Here is a 22,286-nt window from a genome sequence, read left to right as displayed (position 1 = left end):
CATTTATAAAAGCAAGATAACAATTTCGCCTAGAAATGCACTGTAAAGCAATGTATTCACAGTCTGCAGAAAACATGAACATGATTTCTGGAACGCTCTGGAAGTTATTAGTTTTCGTTGAAAAAACAATCACTCGTCCCTGTTGGCTAACCTTCTTTTTCACTAAAATAGTGATTTACCACAGTAGCGGACAATAGCGATTTATGCAAATTGCTAGCGAGTACAATAGGTCACGGTGACTCACCAATTGCCGATACCGCTAATTCACTCATAAGTTCACTGATCACTTGGGTGGGTTCATTTCAGCGCAGCTTTGCCAGCCTTAAGCAACCATTAACGAGGTCATAGCAGCAGAAATCCATTACAGCATTAAAAATCTCTTGTTTTAGAACAGGTTTGCATTACATTTATGGCTTTGGTCAAAGGAGTGACAGGGGAAAGTTTTAAGGTGAGAATTACTTGATTCTGATTTGCCTGTGTTTGTTTATCGTTATGCGAAGTGTTATGGGGTATGTGGTAAGAATAGAAAATTTCTTGGTTATTATAATGTCTCTCAAAAACACTTTTTTATGCTCTTGGGGTACCTTAAAGACAAATTTCATTAAGATTTCTATGAAATTCTATGTGCATTTGTTTCTGATTTATATTCACAAGATTTATAATAAATTTATTCATGACGTCACACAATCCAAGAATCTCTGAGGAAGGACCTGTGCCACATTTTCCCAAAATTATTCCATGAAGTCTATGACCAATATCATTTTATGATCCAATATATTCTGAATAAACTTGACTGTGTTTACTATCTGCATTACCCCCAGCGGCGATGTGATCGATAGTAAATTGTTTTCAATGCCGATACTTAGCATGGAGTATTTAGTATTTATAAAAGCAAGTAACGCGGCCTTATTGCTTTATTGAAAATGCAGCCCGGTAGATAAACTTGTTTCAAGCTTGAATGTTTGACTGGTTATTTGCACTTTGCATACTAACAGACCGAAGGCAAAGAGGCGTGTCCACATGGACTGCGTTCTCACACTATGGCGAACCCTTAAATTCACGGTATATGGCGTGAGTTCAGACAGTCGAGCCCTTTACATCACTGTTTTTCAAGTGACAACTTTGCACAGCCTCACGAAATCATGCGATCTTAATCTGCACCATTGACTGGTGTTAACAACGGAATGTGCCTAAGCTCTATATCTGAATAGGTACTTCTGAGAAAGACCTCCTTGCGCGGAGGTTTCGCTCGCATCCAATATAAATCATCTCAGAGGTGAAATGAGTTGAAAATCAGAGCATACTTAGCATAAGCTTTTTTGGTGTCAATTGACTTTTTTTGAGAATGCATATTTAACTTCTCTTATTCTTATAGGGGTGCGCGTAGAAACGAAACTGCGCGAAGTTTAAAAAAAACAGCTATTGTACTAGCTTCCGAGGCCTCGGAAGCTAGTATATATAGACGGATCGGCAACCCTGTCAATTTGAAAAGAAGTCTTTTGAACTTTGAATGCTAATTAGATTGTGTTATTTAGATGCAGAGGATGTTCAACAGAAGTAAAAGCCTAAATGTGGAGCTTGGACCACCTAGGAAGAAACTTAAGACGTCGCGGCCAAAGTTCGAGTTCTCTCTGGACGACCTTAACCGTCACCTGTACACGAGGGACGAACTCAAGTCCACGAATGACCAGTCCATAAAGGACTCGAAGAAAGAGGATGAGATGTGTTTCTGTAAGTGTCAATCTAATTAAAATTATAGACATATACACTTAATTTATCAAGTCCATTGCGCAGAGGTGTGAATGGATCAGACGAAGCAAGAGTGAGATAAGAGTGATAGAATAGTTAAGATCTGAGTAGTGGCCATTTGAGCTGATATTATAAATAAGATAATCCTGCTTGTGTGTTAAAGTATTGATAAGAGGACTTCTATTCATACGCTTGTATTGGTAACTTCACAGGGTGTGATGCCATCACTCCTCAAGACAATTTCAAGTGTCCCTATCACGGAGAAAAGAAACACGAGAAACCGGCTGAGCCTGCCAAACCTGAAGTGCCATATGCTTTAAGCAGTATCCCAGATGAAGTTAGACTCTGCAAGTCAAATATCCCGGGCGCAGGTTATGGGATCCAGGCAAACACAGTCATCCCTGCAGGTGCTTGGATTGGGCCCTACGAAGGAAATATGGTGAAAGCAGAGGATGCACCGAAGGAGAAAAACTTTTACATGTGGGAGGTGAAAATGCGTTACATTTGGCAGAAATATCTACATGATTAACTGATCTGCGTAAACGTCTCGTAAAAATTCTTAACTTATTCAAGAAGCTAATTTTGCTTTCATTTGATATCCTGAAGTCACGGAAATCAGGTATTAAGTTATTGTTTTTACTTTCTCATAGATATTCAAAGACGGCAGACTCTATGGCTTCATAGACGGCAGTGACCACAACACGGCCAGCTGGATGCGATTTATAAGATGCGCGCGCAACAAAGAGGAGCAGAACCTCTTTGCATTCCAGTATCTTGGCAAGATCTACTACCGTACATACAGAACCATCCCCATGGGGGAGGAGTTGCTAGTATGGTATGACGACAAGTATACTCAGTACATGGAAATGCCATTTGCGCCAACGGCGGAAGTCGCCATAGCAACTACTGATGGTGAGTGAACAAAATGCGAATGCGACTAAGGCCATCGATTGGGTTTCCTTATTTGTAGACCTGTATCCATTTCCATCGGCTAATTCAAGTTCCAGTTTTAGTTTTTTTTTTGCCAGGATAACAATATTTACAATATATATTACGACCAAATAATTTAAATCAAATTTTGCCAAGGCTTCAGAACTCAATCGTAGGTGATCATTTCTTTTGGGAATCAACCGTTTCTTCTCATAATGAAAAGCGTTCAGCTTTTAAATCCGTTGAAATTTCTCCTGCTTTTAAACATCTTATCGTTTCAATAAATAGTTCAACATATAATTCAATCTTGTATTACAGGAAATCTACTTCAGTTACTCAGGAAAGTTCCAGCACACGAGACACCAGAGCCGATCGCTGGTCCAGTCACACCCCCAGCCACGCCCACAAAACGACAAAACTTCACCTTTACAGGACCCACTTCTGGACTTGAAAAGAACAAAGCCTTGCAGATGCGCTTTAGTTACCAGAGAATAGGTGCCCTGCAGTCCCCAGGAGCTACCAGGGAGGCAAATGGCCCTGAGAAGCCAGCAACCTTTAAACCTCTTACGAGCACAACTGCTAAAACTGCAATGGTATCCCCAGTGAAGCCATCACCCCAACACTCAAAGGGCTTCGAACTAGAGATCACTCAACCAAAAACTGTAAAACCATCTGTGGAGATGACAAATAAAGTCGCGTTTCCACCGAGCCCGAACTCGGGTTCGTCAGCTGATAGCCTGTCTTCTCCCTCATCGAAAGGCTGCTTCAAGTTTGACGCTTCAGCACCCGTAGAGGTCGTAGGCACAGAAAGAAACGATGTGGTCGAGACGAGTTTGTGGCGATGTGGACAGTGCAAGAAGTCCTTCGCACAGCGTGCAATGCTTCAGATTCACGTGTGCGCACGCATTCCTAACAGACCCTACCAATGCGGCCACTGCGGAGACAGCTTTTGTCAGCCAAGTGAGCTGCGCGCGCATGCTGTCGTTCACCAAGGCAGGAAGCCATTCAAGTGCGGGTATTGCTCGCGCGCGTTTTCAGGGGCAACAACGCTGAACAATCACATTCGTACGCATACGGGCGAGAAACCATTCACGTGCGAGAAGTGCGGGAAAACATTTACACAGGGTTCCCAGTTGAGCAGACATCACAAGATACCCGGGGACTGTGTGCCCAGATCGTGACTGGAAAAAGGAAAACGGGAAACAAAACATTTTAACTCCGAAAACAGCAAGCCACTGAAAAAATCTTTGAAATGCTCACAACAAACATTATGAATATGAAACCTGGCATTATGGGTTATATTTTATATGTATTTGGACCATACCTCGCTTTTAACGATAACAAATTTTGTAATTTTGTTAATAAATTTTGTATTATTGTAGTGTGCACATCAGAAGGTGGGACTTGATATTTCCTGCCTTGCGAGATGTTTTGTGCAGATGAATAAAACATTAAAACATATCTCGTCGAACACAACGAGTCCAAGAAAAAGAATGAGTTAGTGTTTCTATGGGAGGAGGGGGAGAACGTAGGGGCTAGCAAGAAGATATCTGGTAGAAGGGGGAGGTAAAGAGAAGAGTCTGGGGGGGGGGGGGGGTTAAGAGGAGAGTGAGGGGAGAGGGATACAGAAGGAACAGTGGGTAAAGAAGAGAGTGGGGTACGGGTAAAGAAGAGAGTGGGGGAGAGGTGAAGAAAGGAGTGGGAGCAAGGTAAAGAAGGGAGTGGGGGAGGGGTATAGGAAAGAGTTGGGGAGGGGTAAAGGAGAGAGTGAAGGAGGGGTAAAGAATGTATGGGAGAGGGGTAAAGAAGGGAGTGGGGGAGGGGTAAAGAAGGGAGTAGGAAAGGGGTAAAGAAGGGAGTGGCGGAGGGGTAGAGAAGAGGAAAGGAGAGGGGTAAAGAAGGGAGTGGGGGAGGGGAAAAGAAGAGGAAAGGAGAAGGGGAAAGAAAAGAGTGGGGAAGAGGTAAAGAAGAGCGTGGGAGAGGGTCGAAGAAGAGAGTGGGGAGAGGGTAAAGAAGAAAGTGGTGAAGGTGTAAATAAGGGAGTGGGGGAGGGGTATAGGAAAGAGTGGGGGAGGGGTAAAGAAGAGAGTGGAGTAGGGGTAAAGAAGGGAGTAGGGGAGGGGTAAAGAAGGGAGTGGGGGAGTGGTAAAGAAGAGGAAAGGAGAGGGACAAAGAAGAGAGTGGGTGAGGGGCAAAGAAGAGAGTGGGTAAGGGGTAAAGAAAAGAGCGGGTGAGGGGTAAAGAAGAGAGTGGGTGAGGGGTAAAGAAGAGAGAGGGTGAGGGGTAAAGAAGAGAGTGGGTGAGGGGTAAAGAAGAGAGTGGGTGAGGGGTAAAGAAGAGAGCGGGTGAGGGGTAAAGAAGAGAGCGGGTGAGGGGTAAAGAAGAGAGCGGGTGAGGGGTAAAGAAGAGAGCGGGGGAGGGGTAAAGAAGAGAGCGGGTGAGGGGTAAAGAAGAGAGCGGGTGAGGGGTAAAGAAGAGAGCGGGTGAGGGGTAAAGAAGAGAGCGGGTGAGGGGTAAAGAAGAGAGCGGGTGAGGGGTAAAGAAGAGAGCGGGTGAGGGGTAAAGAAGAGAGCGGGTGAGGGGTAAAGAAGAGAGCGGGTGAGGGGTAAAGAAGAGAGCGGGTGAGGGGTAAAGAAGAGAGCGGGTGAGGGGTAAAGAAGAGAGCGGGTGAGGGGTAAAGAAGAGAGTGGGTGAGGGGTAAAAAATAGAGCGGGTGAGGGGTAAAGAAGAGAGCGGGGGAGGGGTAAAGAAGAGAGTGGGGGAGGGGTAAAGAAGAGAGCGGGTGAGGGGTAAAAAAGAGAGCGGGTGAGGGGTAAAGAAGAGAGCGGGGGAGGGGTAAAGAAGAGAGTGGGGGAGGGGTAAAGAAGGGAGTAGGAAAGGGGTAAAGAAGGGAGTGGCGGAGGGGTAGAGAAGAGGAAAGGAGAGGTGTAAAGAAGGGGGTGGGGGAGGGGAAAAGACGAGGAATGTAGAGGGGTAAAGAAGAGAGCAGGTGAGAGGTAAAGAAGAGAGTGGGGGAGGGGTAAAGAAGAGAGTGGGGAAGGGGTAAAGAAGAGAGTGGGTGAGGGGTAAAGAAGAGAGTGGGGGAGGGGTAAAGAAGAGAGCGGGGGAGGGGTAAAGAAGAGAGCGGGTGAGGGGTAAAGAAGAGAGTGGGTGAGGGGTAAAGAAGAGAGCGGGTGAGGGGTAAAGAAGAGAGCGGGTGAGGGGTAAAGAATAGAGTGGGGGAGGGGTAAAGAAGAGAGTGGGTGAGGGGTAAAGAAGAGAGTGGGGGAGGGGTAAAGAAGAGAGTGGGGGAGGGGTAAAGAAGAGAGCGGGTGAGGGGTAAAGAAGAGAGCGGGTGAGGGGTAAAGAAGAGAGTGGGTGAGGGGTAAAGAAGAGAGCGGGTGAGGGGTAAAGAAGAGAGCGGGTGAGGGGTAAAGAAGAGAGTGGGTGAGGGGTAAAGAAGAGAGTGGGGGAGGGGTAAAGAAGAGAGCGGGGGAGGGGTAAAGAAGAGAGCGGGTGAGGGGTAAAGAAGAGAGTGGGTGAGGGGTAAAGAAGAGAGCGGGTGAGGGGTAAAGAAGAGAGCGGGTGAGGGGTAAAGAATAGAGTGGGGGAGGGGTAAAGAAGAGAGTGGGTGAGGGGTAAAGAAGAGAGTGGGGGAGGGGTAAAGAAGAGAGTGGGGGAGGGGTAAAGAAGAGAGCGGGTGAGGGGTAAAGAAGAGAGCGGGTGAGGGGTAAAGAAGAGAGTGGGTGAGGGGTAAAGAAGAGAGCGGGTGAGGGGTAAAGAAGAGAGCGGGTGAGGGGTAAAGAAGAGAGTGGGTGAGGGGTAAATAAGAGAGCAGGGGAGGTGTAATGAAGAGAGCGGGTGAGGGGTAAAGAAGAGAGTGGGGGAGGGGTAAAGAAGAGAGTGGGTGAGGGGTAAAGAAGAGAGTGGGTGAGGGGTAAAGAAGAGAGTGGGTGAGGGGTAAAAAATAGAGCGGGTGAGGGGTAAAGAAGAGAGCGGGGGAGGGGTAAAGAAGAGAGTGGGGGAGGGGTAAAGAAGAGAGCGGGTGAGGGGTAAAAAAGAGAGCGGGTGAGGGGTAAAGAAGAGAGCGGGGGAGGGGTAAAGAAGAGAGTGGGGGAGGGGTAAAGAAGGGAGTAGGAAAGGGGTAAAGAAGGGAGTGGCGGAGGGGTAGAGAAGAGGAAAGGAGAGGTGTAAAGAAGGGGGTGGGGGAGGGGAAAAGACAAGGAATGGAGAGGGGTAAAGAAGAGAGCAGGTGAGGGGTAAAGAAGAGAGTGGGGGAGGGGTAAAGAAGAGAGTGGGGGAGGGGTAAAGAAGAGAGTGGGTGAGGGGTAAAGAAGAGAGTGGGGAAGGGTTAAAGAAGAGAGCGGGGGAGGGGTAAAGAAGAGAGCGGGTGAGGGGTAAAGAAGAGAGTGGGTGAGGGGTAAAGAAGAGAGCGGGTGAGGGGTAAAGAAGAGAGCGGGTGAGGAGTAAAGAAGAGAGTGGGGGAGGGGTAAAGAAGAGAGTGGGGGAGGGGTAAAGAAGAGAGCGGGTGAGGGGTAAAGAAGAGAGCGGGTGAGGGGTAAAGAAGAGAGTGGGTGAGGGGTAAAGAAGAGAGCGGGTGAGGGGTAAAGAAGAGAGCGGGTGAGGGGTAAAGAAGAGAGTGGGTGAGGGGTAAATAAGAGAGCAGGGGAGGTGTAATGAAGAGAGCGGGTGAGGGGTAAAGAAGAGAGTGGGGGAGGGGTAAAGAAGAGAGTGGGTGAGGGGTAAAGAAGAGAGTGGGTGAGGGGTAAAGAAGAGAGTGGGTGAGGGGTAAAAAATAGAGCGGGTGAGGGGTAAAGAAGAGAGCGGGGGAGGGGTAAAGAAGAGAGTGGGGGAGGGGTAAAGAAGAGAGCGGGTGAGGGGTAAAAAAGAGAGCGGGTGAGGGGTAAAGAAGAGAGCGGGGGAGGGGTAAAGAAGAGAGTGGGGGAGGGGTAAAGAAGGGAGTAGGAAAGGGGTAAAGAAGGGAGTGGCGGAGGGGTAGAGAAGAGGAAAGGAGAGGTGTAAAGAAGGGGGTGGGGGAGGGGAAAAGACAAGGAATGGAGAGGGGTAAAGAAGAGAGCAGGTGAGGGGTAAAGAAGAGAGTGGGGGAGGGGTAAAGAAGAGAGTGGGGGAGGGGTAAAGAAGAGAGTGGGTGAGGGGTAAAGAAGAGAGTGGGGAAGGGTTAAAGAAGAGAGCGGGGGAGGGGTAAAGAAGAGAGCGGGTGAGGGGTAAAGAAGAGAGTGGGTGAGGGGTAAAGAAGAGAGCGGGTGAGGGGTAAAGAAGAGAGCGGGTGAGGAGTAAAGAATAGAGTGGGGGAGGGGTAAAGAAGAGAGTGGGTGAGGGGTAAAGAAGAGAGTGGGGGAGGGGTAAAGAAGAGAGCGGGTGAGGGGTAAAGAAGAGAGCGGGTGAGGGGTAAAGAAGAGAGTGGGTGAGGGGTAAAGAAGAGAGCGGGTGAGGGGTAAAGAAGAAAGCGGGTGAGGGGTAAAGAAGAGAGTGGGTGAGGGGTAAAGAAGAGAGCGGGGGAGGTGTAAAGAAGAGAGCGGGTGAGGGGTAAAGAAGAGAGTGGGGGAGGGGTAAAGAAGAGAGTGGGTGAGGGGTAAAGAAGAGAGTGGGTGAGGGGTAAGGAAGAGAGTGGGTGACGGGTAAAAAATAGAGCGGGTGAGGGGTAAAGAAGAGAGCGGGGGAGGGGTAAAAAAGAGAGTGGGGGAGGGGTAAAGAAGAGAGCGGGTGAGGGGTAAAAAAGAGAGCGGGTGAGGGGTAAAGAAGAGAGCGGGGGAGGGGTAAAGAAGAGAGTGGGGGAGGGGTAAAGAAGGGAGTGGCGGAGGGGTAGAGAAGAGGAAAGGAGAGGTGTAAAGAAAGGGGTGGGGGAGGGGAAAAGACGAGGAATGGAGAGGGGTAAAGAAGAGAGCAGGTGAGGGGTAAAGAAGAGAGTGGGGAAGGGGTAAAGAAGAGAGTGGGGGAGGGGTAAAGAAGAGAGTGGGTGAGGGGTAAAGAAGAGAGTGGGGGAGGGGTAAAGAAGAGAGCGGGGGAGGGGTAAAGAAGAGAGCGGGTGAGGGGTAAAGAAGAGAGTGGGTGAGGGGTAAAGAAGAGAGCGGGTGAGGGGTAAAGAAGAGAGCGGGTGAGGAGTAAAGAATAGAGTGGGGGAGGGGTAAAGAAGAGAGTGGGTGAGGGGTAAAGAAGAGAGTGGGGGAGGGGTAAAGAAGAGAGTGGGGGAGGGGTAAAGAAGAGAGCGGGTGAGGGGTAAAGAAGAGAGCGGGTGAGGGGTAAAGAAGAGAGTGGGTGAGGGGTAAAGAAGAGAGCGGGTGAGGGGTAAAGAAGAGAGCGGGTGAAGGGTAAAGAAGAGAGTGGGTGAGGGGTAAAGAAGAGAGCGGGGGAGGTGTAAAGAAGAGAGCGGGTGAGGGGTAAAGAAGAGAGTGGGGGAGGGGTAAAGAAGAGAGTGGGTGAGGGGTAAAGAAGAGAGTGGGTGAGGGGTAAAGAAGAGAGTGGGTAAGGGGTAAAGAAGAGAGCGGGGGAGGGGTAAAGAAGAGAGCGGGTGAGGGGTAAAGAAGAGAGTGGGTGAGGGGTAAAGAAGAGAGTGGGTGAGGGGTAAAGAAGAGAGCGGGTGAGGGGTAAAGAAGAGAGTTGGGGAGGGGTAAAGAAGAGAGTGGGGGAGGGGTAAAGGATAGATATTTGGTTGGGGAAAAAAGAGAGTGACCGGACAAAAATTAAGGGTCAGTTAATACAAAGGGTCGGAAATAAAATATGAGGGAATGAGGGAGGTTCATTTAGTGGAAAGGTTTTCTAGTTTGTGATTTCAGAGATAGCGAATGATTTTGGCGGGCATGCGAACATTGGATCTTGACATTTTGTTATCTCCGAGCAGTGAGCTTTTAATAAAAAAATATTTGGCGACCCGGTGGCTTAAGGGGGGCTGTGGGTTTGCTAGCCTAAAGCATGACTAACTATTTGTCACACAAGATTTCTTTATGTTAGAAGATTGCTTGAAAATAACCCTATGAATTAGACCTTGTCACAATATCTTAACAAACGGTGGTAGCAATGCCGCCTGCAGGGAGTAAAGGCAGAAAATTAAATGGAGCGAAACTTCTTATGTTAATGAACTCACGGAAGATAACCATCTGGGATATTCTGGAAATTAGATGCTTTGGAAAATAAAGTGAAAAGCTAGTAGAGAGAAGCAATACATGCTTCTTTCTTATTCCTGCCCTAATACCTCTCGCCCTAGGACTATGAGCAGGATGACCCTAATAAGGCCTTACTCAACTTTGAAATCAATTTGGTAGTTCGTGCGGAAAATCAAAGCCTGTTCGACTCGACTGGGCATCATTGCGATGATACATACTATGATACATAACAAAGTTGGAGAGAAGGGTTTCTTACGTTCCCTGCACTAACGACTACTCATTGGCAACCATGTCCTGCACCATCCTATTCATTACTGAGTAAAGGATAAAAAGATCGTGGATAAAGACGACCTGATGAGGCATCCCGTGTGTGCCGTCTGTGGTCCACATGACGCCCAATAATCATTCATACATCGAGAGGTAATTAACGCCCGATTAATACGCCGCGCCGAATCTATAATGAAATTCACGCAAAACAACCAGCGTGTCTAAACGCTAATAGTTTTGCAATATACAGCAATTCGTTTGAGCATCTCAGGCCCGATTCTAATCTCGTGCTTTTGTGTCGAACTGTTCATGTGCCCCATCCAAACAATGAGATTGGGCCTGGGAGAAGCACGACTTGTGAATCAGGTATAATTCCTCACATATCATCTACCTTGGCTACTACCAAAAATTAACTGACTTTAAAAAAAATCTGAATTGATTTAGTCAATCTTGCATCAACAGTTGTTTTTTTCATCTATCAAACGGTATTCTAAAAGACATGATATGCATTTTTCTTATGATATTCTTTCATACGTGCGTAATAATATTTTTTCATTTGAAAGAACATATGATATTTACCTCCTGTAAGAAGTATTTTACATAGACGGAATGACAATTTTACATTATTATGTTACTTTAGTTTTAATTAACTTGTTAACATTTTATAAGCACGCATATTTTGGGTACACATCATTGAACTCCGGGCTGGGACTCTAGGATGCGAATTGCTAATGTGATCTTCCCCATTGAAATCCAGCCAAGGGAATCGGAGCTTAACAAAACCAATACGTTATGTTTCCGTATTGTTCATAATCTCTCTGATGTAGTCCAGAAGTTGGGGAGGGACCACACGAAATAATATCACCAGATACAGTACCAGAGCTGACTTCATCTCATAGATGATCAAATACTTCATTTCTGGCATGTTCGTCGTGTCCATTGGTGGTTGAGCATTTGGTTCAGTTCAGAAGATCTGAAGATCCCCTGATACATACAATTCTCAAGGTACTTGGCAGTGAATAAGTTTAGCAGCAGTTATTGAACGGTTATTATTTTACATTGAGAGAGAATTTCCTTTAACCGATATTTTATTTCTAAGTGAAACTTCGATTTATGACGCAAACATTAGGTTTGAAATCTATATGTTCATCCCGTTTTAATGTATGTGCGGCAATTCTAAAATATGCATAACAATGAACACAAATAGAGGTGATAAATACATCTCAGTGATGTGGATATTTGTCTAAAAACAAAATGCAACTATTTTCGGACGATGCATTAAAAACATAAGCGGTTTTGACGCTGCTAGGGACTAGTCAAGAAGATAAATTTTATTATTGATAATATAACAAAATTCATAAGAAAATGCAGGTCCACTTCTTGCTAAACATCGCCAATCCTGAACAATAATATGCTATGGTGCAAATCGGATCTTATGGAATTAATTCCACTCCCTAACAGGGTGAGGAAAAGTGCTTAACAGAAATGTGATGTGGACTCAATTTGATTAGATTTTGAAATCGGTAAAAAATTTCAATGCTTACTGATTTTTAAGCCATATAAAAATCTCAGAATTTGGTAAAAATTCAACCCTGGATTATGATAACCGAAGGAGATGCATTGCTTCGCACTCAAAAACATCATCTAATATCTGTGGGGGCGGTTTTCTATTGTCTTGTTATTCATGGATTATTATATACATTAAAAAAACAACTTGTTGCTACAAGCCAACGCTTCTTAAAAAGTCTGCTTTCCCTCTGTTATGAAGAAGGTATGAAGAAAGAGCTAGGATCAATAGTGTATTTTTTTTTTATCAAAGTGAAAGCCTAGTATCAAGCCGAACAGCAAACATTACACTACTGTGTGTTACTGTTGAACGTGCAATATTTTCTTTCCATGTAAATGTTCACAGGCAATAAACACGAATGCTACTTTCATAACCAGGCGCTCGTTTCTCGAAACATCCGGGAATTCTCGGGCCCGAAAACTTTTTATTTCTTAAATTTGAAAAGCTGGCTTATTTCCTATAGAATTTATGGTATCTAAATGTGTTGAAATATCTTCAAACATCGTATTTTACTACGAAGATTCATGTAAAGGATGATTCTCTTTATAGATTTATAGATTTTGATCTTTCCCGAGCTTCTCGGGCCCGAAAGTCACATGGCTTAATATTAAGAAAGTTCTCGGGATCTCGCAGTCACCCAAGCCTTCTCGGGTAAATTTTTGGCTTCAGCAAAACTTCGAAAATAGCCCTATTGACCGTAATCATTTGGAACATTTGAACCAAGAGGAAGTTCAAACTGTTCTAAAACACGAAAGCGGTTTTCAAAGAGGAAAACATGCGAAATGTTAAGCAAAATGCAAAATAAAGTTTTCGGGTCCGAGAATTCTCGGGTGTTTCGAGAAACGGGCGCCTGGACTAGTTTTTATTTACGTTTTATATGCTCATTTATCAGATACACGCGAATTCCCTAGTGCCACCTTGAAAGAGGCGTTTCAAGTTGTAAAAGTAATATATGAAAAACAGTAACTTCTTTGTATAAAGCTCTTTTTCTTACTTAGATGGGTATCGAACAAATAAACAAACAAGGGTAAAATCTACAAATCTACGAATAATCGAGCTAAAGTATAATATCGCACCAGCTCTTGCAGCAAACATATTTTAAAAGACTGGTATATGAACTTAAATAATCCACCGGTTACACTAGTGTGGCTCAACAGAGCACAACAGAACGAGGTACTGTCACTGGGGGTGGTCACTGCCAGAGGGTTTATTGCGTCCCCAGTGGTTCTTTTAAGTCCCTTCCGTTCAGGTTAGTGTAGTACAGCTTGAAAAAACGAGACCGTGTTAGTGTTCTTGTCCAAAAAGACTAGAAACACAGTAGAAATAACTTCCCGTCGATTAACTACGGCTATTTCAATTAACACATTTTAAATGAAATCTGTTAGTCCTGAAACAAAAATGTTCATGGTTGTGAAGGCCTGGCTGAACTAAACATGGCGTGCGACATGTAGCGTGCGACATTTTTCCTAGTTTAGCCACCTCGAAAAACATTGTAGCGCGCGCCAAATCTTGTAACAGCGAAGAAGAAATGTTTGTCGGATCGTTGGAAACATATTTGTGTCGCGCTCTACAAATTTTGTTTCGCGCACTACATGTTTTGGGTAGTGGATAAACTAAGGGACATTTAGAAGACATGTCGCGCGCTAGATGTCGCATAGTCTAGCCAGGACTTAAAAAGGTGTTCATTAGCTCACGAAACTAAAACTAATCCTTCTCCTTCTTGTGTTTTATAGTTTCTAGTCAATGAAGCCTTTCTTTTCTTTTTTTTTATCTATAAACGCAGCAAAATCTTGGTGTCGGGATAGTATTACGTATTAATGACGTCATTTTGCATTTACTAAATAGCACCAACTGACAAATGATTCGATGAACTCATACAGGGGAAACTGACAATGATGCTTATATGAAACAATAGCTCTAGGCGAGTGTACCATTTTCCCCATTTTCAAAGTGATTGAGCAACCCGCGCTAATTGGCAAAGAATGCACGGATTCACGTAAGTGAATAGATGAGACCTATCTACTATGAAGACAAACATGTTTTTATTTATCACGGATCGAAGTAAACAATAATGATATAGTTAGTATGACAAAAATATGAATAAATAGTTTCCGGCTAACTAATGCTAAGTATAATTTGGGATACTGATAACAATAACTAGAAATTTTGGTGAAAAATTGTTAATATTTTGTTATTTGAGCGATATTGTCGACGTATTAATACTTATGTTCCTAAATGTACCGTCTTATTAGCAATTGGCAACGTCGATGCGGATTTTACTTTGCAATATGAGTCCCTTAAATAACCGTTGTATCTTAATCTAAAAACTTAAATCGTTATAATAGATAATAAACATATATTATAATACAGGATATACTTATAGAAACATTATAGGTTATAATCCCATTTAAAAAGGGAGAAATGTGCTTAGACTGTTTCAAATGGATGTCATTTGAACTGCAATGATTTAATAATACACCAATATAAACTTTAAGTTTACATTAGTTTATATTTTGTGCTTGGATTAGGGAAATGATTTGAACATGAAAAAGCGCGCCAAAAATTAATATACAACTTACCCTTAGGCACTAGCAGCGAAAAACACACTGCATGGGCGGTCATTTGTGAAGATCACACCGGAAATTCTATCCATTAAGAAATGCTTCGCATGTGATGGCGATATGTTTATTACTAGCCTTTTGAAGTTATAAAGCAAATTATAGGCATTGTGCTATTTTTTTTATAGGCATTGTGCTGTTTTTTGATAAGAACTTTTTATAAGAGCGCCTAGCCTAAGATTTTACCAAATGTTAGAACATGCTTTGAGAATCAAAGCATGCGTTTTAAAATGCAGAGTTTATTTATGTTCATGATAATAACTAACTATTGATCACTTGTATAATTCTGTTTCTAATGCTTTGATTTTGATTTTTAATATTTTCGTATCCACTCTTTTGAATAATTTTTATAAACCAAAGATTTCACGAGATTCTAAGAATTGTTTAAAACATGCATAGGTTCATATAGCAGTAAGTATTATTTTGTTAGTGTGATGCACATTAGGAATGAAGATTCTAGTTGTGTTCATACTAGCGACTTGAAATGCTATTGTTACATGGGCTTCCTGTGAAGTCTATCAGTGACGTCGAAAATGCGTGAGCCTGCGATGCTTGGCGGCCTACGGCCTGACTCATGAGTCATGGACCGCCATATTGCATAAATCAAAATGTCTGCAAGATATATTCCTGTCCGTCGTTAAGGTACATTGAGTAGAAGTGCTGGAAATGTCTCGATGTCAATTAAAATAACGAACTGGAAATTGAGTTATTTTACATTTCTATTCTTTGCCTTTTTTCAGGGAAATGAGTGATCCTGAAGCGCCCAGGATTGGTGATGCGTTTCAACGTGATCGTCGCCATGGGCAACCGTACACGTCCGCAGCTACTAGTCGCTATCCCCAGACCCCAATCAGTTTCGCAGAGCTTCAAGGCTATCTCTTCAGTCGGACAGAAATGAGACCGGTGACACTTGACGATGTGAGAGAAAACGAAGTCGTGAATTCGCAGATTTTCTGTAAGTTACTCACAGGAGATTAGGGAAGCTCGTTTGGGAATATAGTGAAATTTCATTGCTTTTTAACACTTAATAAAAAACGAAGATGGGTTCAAGATCCATTGAATTCCTTTGAAAGAAAACTCGAGGAATCAATAATCACAAGTGATAATTTTATGGGTGGTGAAACAGGCCCTGAATCTTTCGCCGTTTTGATAGGGTCTGAATGTTTCACTCATTAAAAGAAAGCAAGCATTGGTTTAAAGGACCTTAAAAACCCCATCCTTCATTTTCTTGGGTATCATTTATAGCGGAGCTCCATAGGTATAGAGAAATGGTACACAACTATGCGACAGTTTTTTTTTGGTTATCGCGCGTGCATTCAGCACAATTAGTAATAACTCAGACCCACCAGAAAAAGAAAAAAACCATTAAAACATTTAGCACTATCCGATAATGCTACCTGTTTTTATAAAACCCTGCCAAATACAGTAGAACCTAGAATAATTTTAATTATTCAATTATTATATTTAATTAAAAGCTTAAAAGCTTTTTCTGTTCTATTTTTTTGGCACTCACGGGAAACCTTTGTCTGTTTAATTTGCCGCGCTATTCGCAACACGCGGTCCCTCATAAACAGTAAGAAATATATGCTCCATAAATAATATTGTAAACCTTTATCAAGCGCCTTTTCTTCTTCTGTTTGGTTGATGTCTTACCACAATGAACATGGTATTTTCATTTTAAATGATTTTTCTTAAGTTCAGGTTTTTCTTCACTAAATGGCAAAAGAAAAACGAAATGGCGTAATTCGAGTAAAACTCGTAAACTTTACATTCAAGGTATAAGAAACGAGCTTCCATTCGATAGCATTTCATCTAATGTTGGAATATGCTTGAATGAAATAATCGTTATGAATCTGCTAGCTGCTGCCTCTAAAGGAATTCAAACTGGACCCTTCTTTTATAGCACAGCATTTAGAGTTTCAGAATATAAAGTTACATTCTCTAAAATGATCGTAATCCGCTTTAGACTGTGCCTGAATCTACGTATTACAGGATGGATTTGAAGTACATTGAATGCTCGTGAAGCAAGATTTGTCCTTTTTAAATGATATGTATGGCTTGCAGGGTGTGATGGTTGTCGATGTGAACGCCTGACACCATGCCCAATCCACCCGGCCTCTGTGCACCACAGGAAACCCACAAATTCAGCTCCATTAAGGCTTAGCTATGCCATTGAGTCGATACCCGACGAGGTTCAGCTCTGTATCTCGGGCATTCCTGGGGCCAAATATGGCGTGTGCACAAAATGCAGAGTCCCCCAAGGAACGTGGATAGGTCCTTATGAAGGCGTCAAAATAAACCCGTCAGATATCACCCCAGAGACCGAGGCTAGCTACATGTGGGAGGTAAGATAAGGGCAGTATATTCTTCGCAGATGACAACATGAATTTCCTGTTTAAAATTTTACACACTTGATGGGTTGTGCTTGGGTCTTGTTTTTTCTCTTCTTTGACGAAATAGGTTTCCTTCGTGATTAGAATCAAACACAGAGATAATCCTATTCGAAGAACGCAGTGGCTATATGTCCGACAGTCGGGAAAGGTCCTCAATGGACTAAATGCCCGACAATTCTCATTTAATTCAAATAACCCAGTAAATTGTCGCCCCCTCTAGTTCAAAGTATTATCTATTTGTGGAGAAAGGGCAAGCCAATTTGAGTTGAGCTTTGTCGGTATTGAATGTTTTCTCTCTACACAATATAATCGTAATTTTAGTGCCACTCAATTTTAGTACTACTTATTTTGTATAAACAGTGAAACCCTTTTGAAAACTGTTCTTATTATCAGTGTGTCGTTATTTAGCGGACTGAGATTTACAGAAATTGTAAGCAGTGTCCTTTTATTGGGACTATAAGTTACCCTTTTTAAGCGAATGTCTAAATCAGGGCACATTTGTATTACTTATTTTATTTCCCAGAGCTGTGTCACACCTCGAAATATTGGGGGAGGGGGCACGATACGAAAACACTGAGAAAATATTTGGGAAGATAGCCACGCCCCTACTGATAATTTCCTTATAATTCTAAAATATTTGGGAAGGGGGGGGGGAAGGCACGGGCTCTCAGGCTGGTTATCACAAGGACGCAAGCGCAAGCGTAAGCGCAAACGGAAGCGAAACAGAAGTGAGAATCGGTCAAACAAAAGTGCAAGAAAATCAAGCAGTTGCGTTCTCTTGCGCTTCCGCTTGTGTTCCTGTGAGAATCGGAAAATTACGTGCGTTCCGCTTGCGCTTACCTCCAAGTGAGAACCAACCTTAATAAATAATTAACTATCTAGGTATATCAGCATGGGAGACTTGCGTTCTATTTGGACGGCAGTGACGAAAACTCGTCCAGTTGGATGCGGTTTATAAGATGCGCGCGCAGCAAAGAGGAACAAAACCTATTTGCGTTCCAGTACCTCGGGAACATCTACTACCGCGCATTCAAAGATATCGCGCCAGGCACAGAGCTGTTGGTCTGGTATGACGAGATCTACCCACAATACATGGGAATTCCGCTGGAAATACGGGAGACTGGCAGTGTAGATCAGCTTGGTGAGCTTGTTGTTTTCATCTTATTCTGTATGTCGTCATTATCTTAAATCAAGAGAGCCAATAACATTGCTATTACCATCACCACCAGCATCACCAATATTATCACCCATCGTCGACATATCGCCATTACCATCAACGAGCATCATCACTGTCATCGTAATCATCATTATTATGACTGTCATAACCATCAACATTATCATTAACATTAGGATCACCCATCACCATCACCATTGCCATCGCCCATCTTCACAACCGTCACCATCATCTTCGTTACCATCATATTATCAACATTTACCATCCTCATCACCATCATCTTACAAACATCACCATCATCTTACAAACATCACCATCACCATCACCATCACCATTACTATCATCATCTTACAATAATCATCACCACCATCACCACCATAATCATCATAATCACCATAACCATTGCTACCATCAACCACCCCTTATCATTACCATCCTTATCACCGTGCAGGGTGCAAAAATCCAGGGTGCGAAAATTGGGGAAATTGGAAAAATAGGTGAATTGGCCACTGAAAAGTTGCCACGTTTGGTACATTTGCACCATCATTAAAGCCATTATCAATTACCCCGTGACGGAATCGCCATCGCAATAAGTACTACCACGACCACCACCAGAATCATAAGCCGTGGTCATTTATTTATACTATTTATTTGTCATTTTAAAAAAACTATTTTTTATGTCCTCAGTGGTAAAACCAGACTCTAAAGTTGTTGTTGTCGTCGCACCTAACGGATCACCATGCTCTAGTGCACCTACACCCCCTACGCAACCGGGACAACCCACACAACCCGTGCAAGCAGGACAAGCTATACAACCCATGCAAGCAGGACAAGCTATACAACCCATGCAAGAAGGACAACCTATACAAACAGCGCAAGCAGGACAAGCTATACAACCCATGCAAGCAGGACAACCTATACAAACAGCGCAAGCAGGACAAGCTATACAACCCATGCAAGCAGGACAAGCTATACAACCCATGCAATCAGGACAAGCTATACAACCCATGCAATCAGGACAAGCTATACAACCCATGCAATCAGGACATCCTATTCAACCCATGCAAGCAGGACAAGCTATACAACCCATGCAATCAGGACATCCTATTCAACCCATGCAATCAGGACAAGCTATACAACCCATGCAAGCAGGACAAGCTATACAACCCATGCAATCAGGACATCCTATTCAACCCATGCAAGCAGGACAAGCTATACAACCCATGCAAGCAGGACAAGCTATACAACCCATGCAAGCAGGACAAGCTATACAACACATGCAAGCAGGACAAGCTATACAACCCGTGCAAGCAGGACGACCTATACAAACCGCGCAAGCAGGACAAGCTCTACAACACATGCAAGTAGGACAAGCTATACAACCCATGCAAGCAGGACGACAAAGGCAAGCAGGGCCAGCTACACAGACTATTCAGGGAATTTTTCCAGAATCACAACAAGCTTTGCGCGGATTACACCAGGGCCTACCAATGACGTATCCCGTACCGGAAGCAAATTACTCCACCCAAAGTTTCTTACGGGTTCCCAACACCAGTATCGATAATAGAGACTTCCGTTCACGACGTTCTAATGACTTCCGGCCTCAATATTCTCATGACGTCCGGTCAAGACCAAGGCAAACTTATCAGAACATACCACAAGGGAGATTTATTTCTAACCCATCAGGGAAACACGGGCAGAGTAGAAGCGTGTTGACCGTGTCACCATGGGAACGTAGCGTCCCGTCTGTTGATCATGCGCAAACGGCTGAGAACACAAGCATTGCTCAGGTGTCAATAACAGGCTCTCACGACCATGAAAGTGACGAAGATGAAGAGGACGAGGAAGAAGATGGCGCGTCTTATAGAATACCGCTGCCCTCATTGCAGGCGGATGCAAAGGAGAGCGATGATGATTTGGGCGAGAAGAGTGACGGAGATAACGAAGTTGTCAAGTGTGGACAGTGCAATCAAACATTCAACCAAAGGTCGGCTCTACACATCCATGTCTGCCCGCTAGTACCAAACAAACCGTACCACTGCGGCTACTGCAGCGAGTCGTTCTCGAATCCTAACGAGCTAAGGAACCATTCTATTGTTCACGCCAACGAGAAGCCATTCAGGTGTGGATATTGCTCGCGATCGTTCTCAGGCGCCACGACACTGAACAATCATATTCGCACTCACACCGGTGAGAAGCCTTTTATGTGTGAAGCCTGCGGAAAGACATTCTCCCAAGCTTCGCAGCTGAGTAAACACCAGAAGATACCTGGAGACTGTGTGAGTCCTTAGCGTTCATGCGAGCGGCTAGACGTTTCACAGTGAAGATGACTTGTGATGTGTTAGCCTTTAAAGTAGAAGCAAGCAGTATAACATTCTTCCATTTTTTTGAAGCTCAGAAATCATAAGAAATACCTGGCGACTGTGTTAACGTTTTCGAGGCTATGCAATTCGAAGCACTCAAAGATAGCTTGTGATGTGTTTGGTACCTTAGATTCGAAGCGTCCCAAGCCTCGTAGCTCAGAATGCTTCTGGTCTAAAAATGACACCAAAGACCAGAAGCTACCCAGGACAGTGTTAGAGCGTTCACTTTATAAAACTTTTCACAACTTTGCAACTCAACGAATGTATCACCCGGATTTGTAACAATCAACGGGATATGTAACAACAACCGGATTTGTTAACAACAATCAACCTGATATGTAACAAACTAGTCAACCGGATTTGTACCAACGTTTAACAACCGGATTTGTAACAACCCATGGATTTCGTCAAATGGATTTCGTTTGAATACGAACTCCATTTAAGGTCAACAAAGGTCAAACATTCCAAGTTTTCGTTGGTTCTAAGGTAAGTCGCGGGGGGGGGGACCCTCGCGATGACGTCATCAAAATACCGTTCGGTACATATATTTTAGCAGATACATTGTTAGAAGGTCAAACTTGGTTTTCCTGTCCATGGAGGCAAGGGGGGTGCACTGGCGATCTCACCTGACGTGAGGTCATCGATGACGTCATCAAAACAAAAATACCTACATTATCTCACCGGTTGTTGTTACATATCTGTTTAGTGATTGTTGTTACAAATCCGGTTGTTGTTACATATCTGGTTATTGATCCCGCGTTGATTGTTACAAATCCGGGTAATACAATGAGCACGTTAAGATAGTCTACTTTAGTAAGATAGACTGCTTTGTAATGCAACAAACCCGAATTTAGAATTAGTCGAGTACCATACAGTTCTTCGTGGTTCAAGAATATCCCTGACTCTGCCTTGAAGAAGTCTTATTAAGACGAAAATTTGGCAGAGTCGATTACCAGTTTTTGGTGTATTTATCCAGATATCTCAAAAGTACATACAATACCAAGTGTCATTTTCGAAAATCAATTCATTTTAAAGTAATACTAAGACCTGGCTTTTATTTCATTACAAGTGAGTTACCGGGTTAGTTTTCAAACCTCATGGGGAGGGAGAGGTAAACACTTTCACAGATAACAGTGATTTGTTTGTTACCCTGTGTACTTAAAACTAAACGTAATACTACATTAATTTTTTTGCCCATTTGCGTTCGTTATAAGTAATATATAGAGCATTATAAAAATTACATAAATGTTATGTCGATTGACAGGGTGATGTCCTGGTGGCGGGTTGCAGTATTGGTTTCCATAGGAACGCAATCGCGTACAATCGCTAAAGATTGCAGCTAATTTGAGTACGATCGCAAACGAACGCAAAGTAGCTTCCATATGATCGCATTCGATCGCAGGGAAGCTCACCTTGCGATCGGTGCGACCATATGGAATACAGCATTGATCAGAGACCAGATTCACAACACAAAGATTTGGAACACTAATAAAACATGTTTATTTTGAATATGCTGTTTTATGTTGTAGACTAGAGGTAAGGTCTTTCACAAAAATTATATATTCTTAAAAGTTATATGAGCCCTAACCCTTTGCAAGTCTTATATGGTGTTCTCATACTCGACTGCAGGTGAAAGAAGCGGAGAAGGGACGCAACACTTCATTTACTTCCCTCTCCTCTAGCGCTGACTTCCCGCCTGACATCCCCGCTTTCTTATTCTCCGTTATTCTTTTCTTGTAAAACATCATCTTAACAATCCGTCGCAATGAAGTTACACAAAGTCGCATCCTTTCAGATGCTTATGGAGCTTCATGCACTGGCTAAACTCCTTATTGCACTTGAAACACTTGAATGGCGTCTCCCCGGTATGTGCGCGAATGTGATTGGTCAGCGTCGTGACACCAGAAAACGCGCGTGAACAATAGCCACACTTGAACGGCTTCCTTGATTGATGAATAACAACATGCGCGCGCAGCTCGTGCGAAAGCGCAAAGTTTTCTTGGCAATGACCGCATTGATATGGCTTGCTAGGAAAGAGTGCGCACACATGATTCTGTAGACTCGAGCACTGTGTGAACACCTCGTCGCATTTTCCGCAGCTCATGGAGTTTACCGCTCTCTTAAA

At 43.5% G+C, this 22,286-nt stretch overlaps 2 protein-coding genes across 4 annotated transcripts; both read left to right on the top strand.

Moving 5' to 3' along the window:
* The first annotated feature begins 244 nt into the window (after window positions 1–244).
* On the top strand, window positions 245–4,140 carry LOC5510380 (putative histone-lysine N-methyltransferase PRDM6). Its single transcript, XM_032379506.2, has 5 exons — window positions 245–448; window positions 1,536–1,731; window positions 1,962–2,236; window positions 2,400–2,661; window positions 2,998–4,140. The coding sequence occupies exons 1-5, from the start codon at window positions 410–412 to the stop codon at window positions 3,858–3,860; spliced, it is 1,635 nt and encodes a 544-aa protein (XP_032235397.2). The 5' UTR covers window positions 245–409; the 3' UTR covers window positions 3,861–4,140.
* A 5,860-nt stretch (window positions 4,141–10,000) lies between these two features.
* LOC5510371 (neurotrophin receptor-interacting factor 1) lies at window positions 10,001–21,670 on the top strand. 3 transcript variants are annotated; one of them, XM_032379504.2, is made up of 5 exons: window positions 10,001–10,199; window positions 14,972–15,186; window positions 16,296–16,576; window positions 17,507–17,765; window positions 18,486–21,670. In XM_032379504.2, exons 1-5 carry the CDS (start codon window positions 10,168–10,170, stop codon window positions 20,087–20,089), a joined length of 2,391 nt encoding a protein of 796 aa, XP_032235395.2. In that variant the 5' UTR covers window positions 10,001–10,167; the 3' UTR covers window positions 20,090–21,670. The 3 variants fall into 3 exon arrangements, with proteins under 3 accessions (XP_032235395.2, XP_032235394.2, XP_032235393.2); XM_032379503.2 differs by lacking the exon at window positions 10,001–10,199 and adding an exon at window positions 10,837–11,051; XM_032379502.2 differs by lacking the exon at window positions 10,001–10,199 and adding an exon at window positions 13,463–13,609.
* The last annotated feature ends 616 nt before the right edge of the window (window positions 21,671–22,286 follow it).

Source organism: Nematostella vectensis, chromosome 5, assembly GCF_932526225.1.
Source record: "Nematostella vectensis chromosome 5, jaNemVect1.1, whole genome shotgun sequence".
NCBI classification, from domain to species: Eukaryota; Metazoa; Cnidaria; class Anthozoa; order Actiniaria; family Edwardsiidae; genus Nematostella; species Nematostella vectensis.
This window is presented reverse-complemented; position numbering and strand designations above follow the sequence as displayed.

Coding starts and splice junctions, on each gene's coding strand:
- LOC5510380 (XM_032379506.2), top strand. CDS start 410: ATGGCTTTGGTCAAAGGAGTGACAGGGGAAAGTTTTAAG. Junction 1,732..1,961: donor AGAGGATGAGATGTGTTTCT/GTAAGTGTCAAT, acceptor GTAACTTCACAG/GGTGTGATGCCATCACTCCT. Junction 2,237..2,399: donor AAAACTTTTACATGTGGGAG/GTGAAAATGCGT, acceptor ACTTTCTCATAG/ATATTCAAAGACGGCAGACT.
- LOC5510371 (XM_032379504.2), top strand. CDS start 10,168: ATGACGCCCAATAATCATTCATACATCGAGAG. Junction 15,187..16,295: donor CGTGAATTCGCAGATTTTCT/GTAAGTTACTCA, acceptor TATGGCTTGCAG/GGTGTGATGGTTGTCGATGT. Junction 16,577..17,506: donor AGGCTAGCTACATGTGGGAG/GTAAGATAAGGG, acceptor TTAACTATCTAG/GTATATCAGCATGGGAGACT.